The sequence below is a fragment of the Phyllostomus hastatus genome, unplaced genomic scaffold, assembly GCF_019186645.2.
Source record: "Phyllostomus hastatus isolate PE091 unplaced genomic scaffold, TTU_PhHast_1.1 phas_contig_402, whole genome shotgun sequence".
In the NCBI taxonomy this organism is placed as follows: Eukaryota; Metazoa; Chordata; class Mammalia; order Chiroptera; family Phyllostomidae; genus Phyllostomus; species Phyllostomus hastatus.
The window spans coordinates 3,602,124-3,615,909 of NW_025333873.1; the positions used below are offsets into that span (position 1 = coordinate 3,602,124).

General features: G+C 57.7%; 1 protein-coding gene across 1 annotated transcript in view; it reads right to left on the minus strand.

Moving 5' to 3' along the window:
- Positions 1 to 419: 419 nt before the first annotated feature.
- Positions 420 to 13,786, minus strand: part of KCNK3 (potassium two pore domain channel subfamily K member 3) — a 36,461-nt gene continuing 23,094 nt past the window's right edge. The window contains exon 2 of the mRNA XM_045844719.1: positions 420 to 2,537. Coding sequence (XP_045700675.1) covers positions 1,591 to 2,537 — 947 coding nt within the window. The 3' untranslated portion in view covers positions 420 to 1,590. The remainder of the gene's footprint in view (positions 2,538 to 13,786) is intronic.

Here is a 13,786-nt window from a genome sequence, read left to right on the forward strand (position 1 = left end):
ACTGCTCTCTGTCTGGGCTTCTGGGTTGCAGGTGGGGTAGGCAGTGGGCACACCAACTCCAAGTCCCCCAGCTGGGAGGAGCATTCGTTGCTGCAGCCTTAGCTTATCTCTAGCCCCTTGGGACACGGGCACCAACACTGGCCATGGGGTCAGGGATAAGGTCCCTGTAGGACATGCCATGCTAGCCCTCTAGGCCACTCTGTCCAACTCCCAAGCTTTTGGAGCCCCAGCTTCCGGCCTTTTCTCCGTCAGACCCCGCTGCACTTGCTTTGGTCCCACGGCCCCCCCTAGTTGTAAGCAGGCAGTCTAACTCAGGGGTCCGGCCCTGCCTCAGGGGCTCATTCAGAGCCGTGCCTCCTGGCCATGCAGCAGAGGCTGAGTCGTCCCCCCCCCCGCCCCCCCCCCCGGGCTCAGTCCCGGGAACTGGGCCCATTTTAGGTCCCAGGTGCCCGCACGACGCCAGTGCACAGGGCAGGGGCTTTGCTTTCACGCGTGGGCACAGCAGCCGAAAGAACAAGCACTCAGCCCGGCAGCAAGCAGCCTGGGTTCTTGTTCCCCTTCGCCTTTTGCTGTCTGCGTCCCCTCGGGCAGGTCCCCAAGCCTGTCTGTGTCTCCCTGTTATCTGTAAGGGGGTGTGAGAACTCCTGCCCTGGTGACCTCACTGGAGTGCTGTGGGGCTCAGATGATGAGTAGTCAGGGTAAGGTTTTCAGAGGCTCACACTGACTCCAAAACTTACTGTGTCCGAGTTGGTGACCAGGACGGCAAGCAGAGACCTGTTTGATCCAAGGGGAGGGTCTGGAAGGCTGGGCTCCACCCACCCCCTTTGAGAATCTGACGGAAGGCCACTTAGTTCTCACCTGCCGCGGGACCACCCCGCAGACAGAGGGCTGCTGCCTCGGCCCTCCCTCCGCTGCCCCTCCTGTAGCTGCCTGCCCTTGCTTCTGTCCGCCTGCCCTCTGGGGTCTAGCTTTAGGGACTGCTGGGCTTCCGCTGTCTCCATAACTGCAAAGCCATGCAAAACAACACAGAAGGTGGTGGGAGCTTGGGAGACACAACGGGGGTGGGGAGGGATGAGGCGAGATAGTGGACTGAGGGGGGGTGACCTAGACAAAGACACCCTGGCCTTGAGAGCCACGGGAGGGTGGGAGACCTGGCAGGAGAGAGGTATAAATAGAGATGCAAACGGACGAGGAACACACACGAAGTCCCCTCTGGACAGAGGAGGTGGGGGTGGGGTTGTCTGGGTACCAGCAGGGCCTCTGAGAACCGGGGAGCTCCTTAGATTTCTAAAGGGATGGGAGGCTCCCAGCTTCTGCTTTCCCCTCCCTTCCCCCCAAGTTTCACATTTCTCGGAATTTGCAGGGCACAGATAGGGGCTCCAGGGGTCCTCAGAGCCCCAGCTCCTGCTGGCTGGTGCGAGCAGGCACAGTCGGAGATGGGTGGGGGAGATGGGGAGGGTGGTGAGGGATGTGTAGGTGGCCCACGGGCTGAAGGCGGCTGGGGTGGCCCCCTTGCCGACCCCTGCTGCTCCTCCGACCAGGAACCCCGCCCAGCCCGCGCTCCCAAACGCTCCAGGCCCCGCGGGACGTTCACACGGAGCTCCTGCGCTTCATGAGGCCGCGGAAGGTGGACAGGCTGTGCAGGCCTGTGGACACGGAGCTGATGGCAGAGCGCTGCGCCCCGCTGCACAGGCAACGGTGCGAGGGCGTGTCGCTGTAGCGGCCGCCCCCTCCCGGCGACGAGTGGCTCTGCTCCACGCACGTGTCGGACGTGGAGAGGTCCCGCGGGATGATCATGGGGATGGAGTACTGCAGCTTCTCGCGGCTCTTGTACCAGAGGCACGAGCACATGGACTGGAAGTGCAGCACCTCGGCGTAGACGTTTCGGAAGCCGCCGCCGCCACCGCCGCCGCCACCACCGCCTACCGCGGCCGTGGAGGAGGCGGTGTCGGTGGTGTGCGCGCTGCCATCCGCGCCCAAACCGCCGCTGCCGCCGCCGCCGCTCCCGCCGGCCTGCCCGTTGCGCGTGAGCAGCGCGCGGTGCTCGGCGTCGCGCTTCTCGTCCTCGGCGTTCATGGTCATGAAGCGCAGCACCACGAGGTTGAGGAAGGCGCCGATGACCGTGAGGCCCGTGAGGATGTAGACGAAGCTGAAGGCCACGTACTGCGGCTGCGTCTGCAGCGCCTGGTCCTTCTGCAGCGCCACGTAGTCGCCGAAGCCGATGGTGGTGAGCGTGATGAAGCAGTAGTAGTAGGCCTGGAAGAAGGTCCAGTGCTCGTAGTAGGAGAAGGCGGCGGCGCCGATGCACAGCGTGCTGATGCACGAGAAGAAGCCGATGAGCACCATGTTGGCCATGGACACGTCGGCGCGCCGCATGCCCAGTCCCCTCTTGGCGCGGTGCAGCAGGTACTTCACAAAGGTGTTGATGCGCTCGCCCAGGCTCTGGAACATGACCAGCGTGAGCGGGATGCCCAGCAGTGCGTAGAACATGCAGAACACCTTGCCGCCGTCCGTGCTGGGCGCTGCGTGGCCGTAGCCTGGGGGAGAGCAGTGGGAGAGGAGAGAAAGCAAGAGTTACGGCGCTGCCCTTCCAGAAACCCTGCCCCGCCTGTCTTCTCTGCCCTTACCTCCCCCACCCTGCGGGGTCTGGCCTCTCCTTCCTTCTAGCCAAAGAGAGGACACACACAGTTGCGGACATGTACTGTGCTAGCTCCTTGCTGTTGCTTTTCGATGACTCTTGTGTCCACTCCGTAGAGTTGGTAGAAGGTCACACTGTTTGGAAGCAGAGCAACCAGGGTTTGACCTGCTTGGTTTCAAAGACCTGACCTGGTTTTTTCTGCCTGGAGAAGGAGCTGACCTGTGGGCTGTTGGGAACTTCGCCCAGAGGCAGGGGTGGTGTGCAGGGTGCTGGCAAGTCGGTGGGGAGATCTGGGCTCTAGCTGGTGCCTGTGCTTTGCTCCCATTCCTTGTCCTCTCTGGGCCTCAGTTCCCTTGACTCTTAAGAGGGGAAGTTTGTACTGAACAGCGCCCGACATCCTGTGATTCAGCGTGGAGGGAGGGAAACTGAGGCATGGATGGCTCCCTGATGACTTCCCTTGGAGACACGCCCCTCCCCCAATATCCTGGAGGCAGCTGGCCCCCCAGTACCAGCGAAGGAGAAGGGAGACAGTGCCTTCTCCTCACTCACTCTGCAGCTGGATGAGTCAGTGCTCCAGCGTCCTCATCGGCCCCCAGTCTGGGCCTCAGGGCCACTCTCCATGCCTGGCCCCAAAGCAGGGTTCATCCTCATGGGGGGAGTGGCACTGTCCCCATCCAAACAGGAGCCCTGGGTGTCCTGGCAGATGTTACTGTCACTAGCAGAGACCCCTTGTCTCTACCAACTCTTGTCCCTACCGACCCCATCGGCCCCACCGGCCCCCACAGAGCCCAGGAGCCGGGCAGAGGCAGTGTCCCCCCGAACCCACCATCAGATGGCCTTCAGCAGCGAGTTCTGCCTGGAGACCAGGAGGGGAAAGGACCCTGGGTGGGAACTCGGAAGACCCGGGCACATGTTCTGACCCTGTCCCCAATGGCTGTGTGACCTTAGGCTGTTACTCCCCACTCTCTGAGTGCGTTCCCTCATTTGTCAAATGGAGACAACTGGTCCTGGTCTTCTTCCTGCTTTGGGCTGTTAAGATATTTATTACTTGTATTAATGGGATTATTATAATAAAATAATGCTGGCAGCCGTTCCATTTTTCCCCCCTTTCTAAGCCTGCTCAAAACTTAACCAAATGCTGCTTCTTCCATGTAGTTGTTCTGGGTTTTTCCCAGCTGGCAGCGATCGCTGCTTGGAGTGGCACCGAATGTTCAGCTTTGGACTCCAGGCCAATACTACGCCCCTGCCCCCGCCCCGCTCTGCCCCCAGGGCCACCAGCCACACACAGACAGTGAGACACGAGCTTAGGGCGGTAGGGTGGGCACTGCTGGTTCCCGCCGTGTTCCTTTCCAGTCCATGCCCAGGGGATGTGCCCAAAACACGTCTGAGGAGGCAGGGCAGGGTGCTGTGTGCTTTGGTGTCTGATCTGCATTCAGATCTTCACTCTGTCATGGACTGTGTGTGTGTATGTGTGTGTTTAAACCTCTCCAGGCCTTTGTCTCCACATCTGTAAAATGGGGCTCATGAGCAGCACCTGCCTCACAGGACCTTTGGGGAGAAATGGTGAGATAACAGATTTAGCACATGTAGCCTGGGGCCTGGTACATACAAAATGCCCAGTAACAGCTTACTCTGACGCGTAATGGGCGAAGACCCAGATTGCCCTCACGTTGCCAAGAGAGCGCCTGGGCTGGGGGTCAGCTCAGTTCCAGGAAAGTGGGCATCTCTGTCAGCCCTAGGTCATTGGAGTCTTAAAGCCCAGGAAGGTCTGGGGACAGCCGCTGGGGTATGCCAGGCTGTGGGCTACTCTGAGAATGGGCTGTCCCGTCTCCCTAACCCCAGCATCGAGCTGGCGACTGTGTCACCCTTTGCCAGGGGCCTGGACAGCTGAGCTGCTGAGCCACCATGCCTGCCCCTCCACGTCTCAGCAGAGTGAGAACAGATTGTGCTCGCCAGCTCAGCCATGGCAGCCAGATCACAACTCACCTCGACAGCTGGGCAGGCCCCGAGCCAGAGCCGCTTCTCATCCCGTCCTTCCCTGTCCCCCAGGCCAGCACACCGTGCAGGGTGTGGGGGAGGGCCTGGCACTGTGGGTGGGGCTGGATAGGGATTGGGCGGCACGGGCTCAGTCCCAGCCTGACCACGTGCTGGTTGTGTGACCTTGGGCAAATCCATCCCCCTCGCTGGACCACTCTTACCTTTGTGCACTCTGGGGGGCGAGGGGAGGTGTTGAGCTACAGCTGCTAATCCCTGCCCTGGCCGCCTGGCAGAGCAGCCTTCAGGGGGAAAGGAGAGACTGCATGTGAAAGGACTCTGGAATCGGTGGAGTTTCTGACAGAAGCAGCAGTGGGGGGACCTCACGGGGAAGCTGGCCTGAGAGTGCAGTCCCGGGGTGGGGGAGTCTCTGCAGGGCCAGGCAGCCACATCCCACTGTCAGGGCGAAGGACCCCCTCTGGCTAGCACCACCCCCATGCCCCATGTTTGTTCATAGGCCATGACTTTGCCCGGCCCAGCATCCTTTAGGAAGACCCAGTGTGCACCCACCTGGTGGCCTTGCTGCCCTCAAAGCGCCCCAGCTTCAGGGGCACTCTCCCCGATCTGAACACAGCCCACATCCCAGCAGACAGGACGGCCGCCTTCTTCCCCCACGAGGTCCTCACAGCGTCCTCCTCCCCGCCTCTGCCTGCCCAGGTCCTGAGTGCCTCCATGCTTTCCCTGTCTCCCAGCCAGAAGGGCCCGCCTCCTGCTGAATGTCACGATTTTCAAAGCAAGCCGTGCATCCAGGCTTAACCGAAGGCTCCGCTCAGGCCAGAGCCTCACGCCTCACTGCGGCCACTGTCCTGGGCAGGGTGGCCCCAGCCTGGGTGTGCCTTACCCTTGGGGTGCTCCCCGGGCCCACCCTCATTTCCTACCACAGGCTGGGGCTTAAGGTCTTATCCTTCAGGTCCATTTTTAACTTTAATTCTCAAGAACGTCCCACTATGAGGTTATTATTATGACCCACTCCATTTGCTAGTAGGAGTGCTAAAGGCTGGAGAGGGCTTGCGCGTTGGCCAAGGTCTCTAGGACTTTCTGACTCATCACTCATTCCGATGCTTCAGAGCCAGTTCATTGCCCAGGAAGGTGACTAGGATGGGAAATGGGGGCCCCAAGAGGGGAGCCCTCCACTTGGGGCCCCGTCACTGGGCACCGCTCCGAGCTGGGCAGGGCGGGAGTGGCAACAGCAGCACCGCGCCCAGGGACTCAGACGCTGCTCCAAGCATCGGGCCCAGGGTCAGCACACCCCTGCCCCTTCACCTCTTCCGCTGTCACTGGGCAAAAGGGCAAGGGAGCTGTGAGGGCCTGCTTACGTGGGCGCTGCGCTTGGAGGGGAGCCCGCTGGGGTGGAGCCCTTCCCAGGGGACCCTGGAAGGTCTGGGAAGTGACTGGGAGTTTGGTAAGGCCTGTCTGCCTGCCAGCCGGCCCGTTGCCTGCCTGGTCGATGTCCATGCCGGGCTTGGGCTTACGAGGGAGAGCGGGGCAAAAGGTAGTTGCCGTCTTCTCCCTCCTGTCCAGCCCTGCGACTCCCGGTGAGGGGTTCCATCTGTCCTCGTGTATCACTGATACACACAGAGGCTGCCATCTGGAGACCCTCCTTCACACTATCCAAGGGACTGACCAGCCAGAACTCTTGCCCAGACTCCAGCTGCCACTTCTCAGAGCGCCGACCAGGGCTGTCCCCACCTCCTCAGCCCCAGCCACCCTGCCCAAATCCTCCAGCAACTTAAAGGTTCTATGGGCCAGAGAGGCCCTTAGTCCTATGGCTCAGTCCTTATATCGTGCAGCCAAGGAAATGGAGGCCCAGAGAGGGAAAGTGACCTTCTTAAGGTCACACAGCTAGTGAATGGCAGAGCCAGGACTATAACCCAGCATACTGAGTTCTGAACTCAATGCTCTGTCCTCTGGCCTCTGGCTCAGCACGACCAGGGCTGCCCTGTTCACTCCACCATGGCCCAGCAGTCCCCGAGAGGGAGCGCCTCGGCTAGGAGGGGCTCCTGGGACCCAGCTGGAGGCATGCCCTTCGCCTGAGGAAGCCAGGTGCTGGACATAAATATTCCTTATGAACATCTGGGGGCAGGAGGAAAAGCGAGAAGTGACACGGGTGTCCCTGGGCCCCAGTTCTCCTGCTTTCCTCCCAGCGTCACCAAGGAGCTCAGAAACCAGCCGGAGCTCTGCCTTCTAGGGAGATGCAGAAGGCTGGGGGCCCAGCCATGCCTCCTGGTGGGCTTTCTCTCCCTGTGGCCCGTTTCCTTCTAGTCAAAGTACAAGTGACCAGTCTGAGCCTTGGTGATGGCCTCGGCTGGACAGGGCTCAGCTGCCTGCTCCCCACGGACCTCAGATGTCCACTCTCCATTGACTCATGTGCCCGCCTGCCTGTGTGGCTGAGCTCATGCCACAAAGCCAGAAGGCTGGCCACAGCCTGGGGCGGGGAGGGAGCATGGGGCTAGGAGGCAGGAGATGGGGGGAGGGGCGGGGTTCTGACTTGACCCTGACCGTAACTAGCTTTGTGCCTTGGGCAAGGCCTTTCCCTTCCCTGGCCTCAATTTTCCTCCTCTGTGACAGGGGAGGACAGGACAAGAGAAAAGATTCCCACCTTTTTTCCTTGCAGTGGGTCCCTTTTATTATTTTTTCCTGTTCACTTATATAAAGCCTCAATTTTGAAAGATCTGATTTATGAAGTACTATGTGTTGATCAGGGCAGTGTAGCTGCTACATAGAACAGGCACCAAATAAATAACTTGGACAGCAATAACTAATTATTTTCCCATCAAAATCAATTAAGAACACGTCCGCCAATCACCACCTTTGACTAGCATGGGATAACTGGTTTTATGAGACTGAATCAAGGTATTATGACGCTTTTGAAATACTGAAAACAGGTATTTCTATTTTCTGCAGGGGATCTGGGCAGATCCGTGCCGTAGATGCGAGTCCAGCCTTTGGGCCAAACAGCTCTCCACTCCGGCTGAGGCGCCTCAGCTGACGGCCTCGTCTCCCTCGTCCGTGGGGCGGGAACTCCACCTCACAGGGTTGCCGTGGGGATTGGGCGCGTTAGTAGACTTAAAATGCTTAGGGACTTGGGATCAATAAATATGAATCATTAGTATGAATATTTTGATGGACTTTTCAGTTCTTTTCAGCATCCTCATTCCAAGATAGTGTTTCCCAAAGTGAACTTCCTGGAAGACCGGTTTCACGGACAGTTAGTAACTGTCGGGTGAGAAAAGAGTTGCTCGGTTAAATGAAATTGGAGGAAGACTGAATTTAACAGCATTTATTGTCATTTCATCTGTGTCGGCTTTATCAGAGCCATATACCTGTTTAAATACACGAGGTCAGTCCAAGTTGGGAGAAAAGGCTACATTTCCCCACTTGTTTGACCTTCCCACACTTTCCTCACAATGCACGTTGCTAGACAAGGGTTCCCCAGAGCACAGTTTGGGGAACTCTCCTCTGGGGCATCAAGAGCTCTAAGCCCTTCCAGGACCTGAGATTCTCTGATGTCCGTCTCTGGCTGGCTCAGCCCGTCTGTAGATCAGGGGCACGTGGCCTGGGCAGTGCCTGGCTGCAGCTGTTTCCTGGTTCCCTGCAGACCTAGTTATCTAGTGTAAATACGGGTACTGGCCGGGCTAATGTTTGCCCGAAGGGAAGATGGAAGAGGGACCTGTGGCTTGAGGTCCCCAAAGACTGTGAACTCTGGGCCGAGCTGGGCTGATGCAAAGCTGGACACGGGGAAGGGGCCTGACCTGAGGGTGCTGCTTGGGCCTGGGACCCCGCCAGAGAAGAGTGGGGGTGGAAGGAAGCAGAGGCAGCTCCAGGGGACTGGTTGTAAGACACAGCTACCCCAGAGGGGAGCCGGGCTCTCCCTGAGCCGGAGTGGCACCTCAGAAAGGCCCACCAAGGGCCCTGCCTCCTCAGGGGCCTGAGGCACGGGCAGGGAGCTGCCCCCTTGCTCTGGAGACAGCAGCAGGAAGTAGGATGGGGGCTCCAAGAAGCCTCAGGGGTGCGGTCAAGGAGACCAGGCAGAAGGCAGAGGTGCCCAGGCCCTCAGGAGGGACAGAGGGGGCTGTCCTGCTTGGTGCAGTGAGGAGAAGTACGAGCCTTCTCCCTCCTCTAGAATCCAGTGCAGATGCCTCCTTTTCTAAGAACATTCCTTTCCAGAGCTGGAGGGGCCCATCTGCCCACCCCCAAATGCCTGGAACCTGTGTACTCAGGTTTGCAGATGAGTCCGGCAGAGCTTGAGCTCCTGGAGGGCCAGCGAGTCCCCTCAGTGTCCTGCACAAGGCCTGCTGGGAGCAGCGGCTCAGCCAGACAGCCCCAAAGTCTGGCATGTGGACAGGAGAAACCTTCCCTTAGACACCAGCAGGGGACGGGGCGGTGGCCTTGGCAGAGGGCCTTCGGTGACTCATACCTCCTGCCCTCCCTGTGGCCCCCGGGCCCTCGCAAAAGGGGATCAGCTTCAGGCCCTCGGAAGGAATCCCCCCTGCCCGGGGCCTGGCTAAGGCCTGTGCTAGGCCTGGGAAACCACCAGGGCCTCAAGGACCTGGGCTCAGGGGAGGGACCAGTGTGCAGAACTGGGTCTGGAGTTTGTCCCCTCCAGGCCAGAGCTCCTGGGAAGGACAGCTCTGGAGCACAGCACCCTCCCTCCCTCCACCCTGCCCCTTTCTAAGGCCTCTCTTCCCATCTTCCCGGCTACTCTTCCAGCTCTTCTCCCCACTCCCCACCAGCGAGTTCTCTCTTGTGCCTGCTTTCCTCCCGGACTTTGCAGTGCAGGCCCACAGCTCTCTCGTCTCTCTCTCCTTGAGCTCGCTACCATCCACAGGTGCTTCTATTACTCCGATTCAGGGTCGCCTGGTATGGAACGGCCTTCATCACTCCCATCCCCCACCCTCCCCAGACCCACAGGATTAGGGGGAGTGGAGGGGGAGGGTGCTGGTGTCATGGAAAATCCCTGCGGCAGCCAAGGTCAGTGTTTGTAGACACAGCCTGGCCTGGAGCCAGGCCCGCCTCCCCGGCCAGCTCCCTCTGGCCTGTCCCAGAGGATGGCTTTGCACAAGGGGCCCTTCAGGGGCACCCTGGGGCTGCTCTGGGTGCCTGAGGCCAGGGGCTGCAGGGGCAATCAGTTCTGAGTGTGTTCAACTCACTCATTTTATAGATGGGTAAACTGAGGCCCAGAAGTGGGCAGGGAGCAGCTCTAGGTCAAGGTGAGTCCGTGATAGAGCCAAGACTGGAACCCAGGGCCCTCTGTCCCAGCTCAGTCCTCCCTGCAGAGGGGGTGTCCTAAAGTCTGTTCTGGTGGGCCAAGGAACAGTGAAGGCTTCCAGTAAATCAAGGGCTGGACTTGAGGCTAGTGACGGGGCCAGATTAAGTAAATAGACCCAGAGGATCAAACCATGGTCCTTGATCTCAAAACACTTCCTGTCTGAAAGCGAATCAAATGAAATAGCTCAGTGGAAGCACTTTGAAAGCGTCCCAGACAAAAGAAGAGGTTATGATGACACAAATGTTGTAAATGCATGGCAACAGTGGGAAATGTTTTCAGAAGAACTTAAGACAGGGGCTGAAGGAGGGCTAGAGGTGGGGAACTTCAGTTGGTGTATCAGGAAGGGCTTCACGGAGGAGGTGGTCTGGACCCTGAGCTCTGAAGGATGGACGAGAAACACAGGGTTCTGGCATAGGGAGCGGCTGAAACAGAGACACAGTGCAAGGGAGATAGGTGGAGTGCTGGGGCAGAGGAAATAGACCTTTCTGAGGCTGGCGGGCGCTCTCACATATCGGTGGGGGGGGGGCGCGGAGGGGAACGGCACACTCAGGCAGTCAGCTTCACGATACGCACTGGGGACCTTAGCCATGCGTCCACCCACTGAACCTGCAATGCCGCTTCTAGGAATCTATGCTGGGAAAATAACCAGAGAGCGGAACAAAGATTTATGAACAAGAATATTTATAGCAGCATTTTCATTGTGAAAAATTGTAAACAGTCCTAATGTTCACGATAGGGTTTGGTTAAACATATTAAGGTATATTTATGTGTTGAAATATTGTGCAGCAATTAGAGCGCTGTTCTTGAGGAGTCTCTTAATTACACAGAAAACCACCACAGAATGTTAAATAAAAATGGTAGGACGGAGCCCTTTCCGTATGATGGGATCCCACACTGATTATAGAAACATAAAAAAAGCGTCCACACACACACACACACACACTCTCAGAAAGAGAAGCTAGAAAGAAATATACTAAAAAGTTCATAGAGTTTATCTCTAAAGTATGGGCTCACGATTAATTGGCATTTTCTTGGATATATTTTATGCTTCCTACAGAAACCTACCACTTTTATAAGTAAGAAGTAAAGAGTGTTATAAACGGAACAACAGCAGAGAGTCTGGTTTCCCTGAGCAGAAAGCTCCCTGGGCGGGGAAGGTTGGTAAGGTGGGCAAGGGCTACAGTGCGAAGGGCTTTGAAAGGCAGGCGCAGGAACTCCAACCTCAGCTTGAGGGCAATGAGGAGTCACTGACGGCTCTGGAGGAGGGGAGGTGCATGTCAAAGAGGTATCGAGGCGAATTTTCCTGGCATCCCTGTGCGGGACTTGGCAGTGGGATACGGGGAGCAGGAGGATTCATCAGGAGGCCTCTGCAAGGTCCATTGTCAAGGACTCAGCAGCGCACTGAGCTCGGGAGGGGAGGGGAGGGAGGAGAGCGTGGACACACCGTGTGTGTGCTGCTCTCGCATTTGTGGGTTCCAACTGTAACCTCCCTGAGGGCAGGGGTTTTTGTCTCTTTTGTTGTTACTCTAGTCCTCGCACCTAGAAGAGTGCTTGGCTGGCACAGAGCTGGCATTTGACAAATTTATGCTGAGAGAGTGGATTAAGGAGGGGAGGCATCAGAGACGAGCCTGAGGGTGGAAAGGGGTGGAGACAGGGAAGATGGACAGAGCATGAGAGGCCTGGAGTGGGCAGTGTCATGGAACAGGGCAGCAACCCAGGTGTCCTGGGCTGGGCACCAACCTGGGGCCCGTGGGGCGTGTTCCAGGCCAGCTGCTGCACCAGGTGGCCACGGCCCATGCCCGTTGTCTGTCTGCATCCTTATGACCAGCTGGACAGGACATGTGTGAACACAGAACTTCTAACAGATTGGATCTGGTGGGGTTTTAATTACATGAATCCACCAGGGACAGCCTGGCATTGAGAAAGGAATTCTACGGCGCGATTTAAAGTGGACTCAGCCATCTGCTGAGACGCCAGCCCTCCTCTGCACGCTTCTCGAAAGGCTGTGCCTGTAACTCTGGCGCCCGGCTGGCCCGAGTCCTACACTTACACTCTCTGGCTTTGCCCGTTTTATTCACGGAGGAAAAGCAGGTGCCTGTTGGCATCTCCTTGTCAGCTTTCCCCGAAAGGGGCTGACCTGCCCCCAGCAAGGAGCCCTACTGGGTCATGGGGCACAGCGGCCAGCCCAGGGCTTCCCTCTTGGCTGCACCATGTGTCCTGGAGCCGAGCCTGCCCAGAGGCTGGCTGCCTGAAACCTCACCCTTTGGGCCGTGTTGCAGGGGTGGGGTGGGGCCCAGAGGGGCGAGGGTGAACAGGGTTAAGGAGCACCCAGCTGGGAACTGGAGGCCTGGCTCCCATCCCAGCTCTGCCCCATCTTGCTATAGTCCAGGCAGTGGAGAACTTTCTTCTGTATAGAACCAGGCAGTAAATATTTTAGGTTTCATAGTCTGTATGTTAACTACTTAACTGTGCCATTATATGAAGAAAGCAGCCAGTCACACACAAATGAATGGGCGTGGCTACGCTCCAATAACACTAGTTATAAGAACAGGTCGGGGGTCGCGTTTGGGCCCCGGTTTGCTAAGCCTATGGCGGGGCCTTTGGTGAGGCGTGTCAGCTCCTTGAGCCTCAGTCTTCATACTTATCAAATGGGAAGTTAGGTTAGAAGGTTATTTCTGTTGAACAGATTGCTAGCTCCCTGTTGGATGCAGTGTACAACACACAGGCCCGAGGAGAGAGATGAATGTTGAGTGGGGTCTGGAGCCCCAAACTGCATGTGGAATTGGTGTCCGCAGCCCATCGGAGGGCCGCAGCTGCATTTCCACATTTCCGGGCACTGTTCCTGTTTTTATTTTCCCTCCTGATGGGCTTCGACTCCTTCATCAAAGCTCATCTCAAAAGTCACCTCCTCCGCGAAGCCTTCCTTGATCCCACCCACCTAAACAAATGAGCATTCCTGGAGCCCTTGTTCATCACTCACAATGTTCCAAACACTCATCCATTCAACTAACAGACGTTTCTGAGTCCTTAATATACACACCGCTCTAAGTTCTGGAATACTAATAAATCCTGTGTTCCACTTCCACAGGGCTTTGCCATTTACAAGCAATTGTATGCCTTCTATTGTGTGAGTTCACACATCCTTCCTGTGGGAGAGGTGTTGTTGTTATTATTATCCTATTTTACAGGTGTGGAAACTGAGGCTCGGAGACATCAGAGGTTTTATCTCAGCCCATAATGCTAGAACTGCCCTTGAAATTCTAAGGCAGCTCCCCGTTCACTGTGGGTGGCTCCCCCAGGACTCCTGCACAGGGATGGACGTCGGAAGACCTGGGACCTGGTTCTAGCTGTGCCACTGTGCCGCCACAGGCAAGATCCTGCCCTTCTCTGGGCCTGGAGCCTCTTCTCTGGAACATGAAGAGGCCGGAGGAGATACTCTTGGGGCCCTGCAACCTTCTAGGGTCCTGGGCATCTGGAGTGGCCATGCGCCCTCATCCACAAACAGTGGAGAAAGCAGGCATCTCAGAGGGACTCTTTGGTTCTCAAAGTAATGGCACTGAGCCTTTGGGTACGCAGTAGATCTACAGCGGCTGGGGCCCACGTGTCTCTGCAGAGCTGTCCCAGTTGGCACAGAGCAGACGCTGTGGACGGGGTGGGGGGAGGGGAGGGCCGGAGCCGGGCCAGTCTGGTCAGCGCTGCTCTGAGTAACATGCCCCCAGTGGAAGCAGAGGGGCAGCCGGCGTCGGCTCTTGAGAGACACAAAAAGCGCGTCTCTTCCACTCCACTTCTATACAGCCTCCGAGCACCTGCAGCCACGTGGAGGCAGGAAGAGGGGGCCGTGTGGC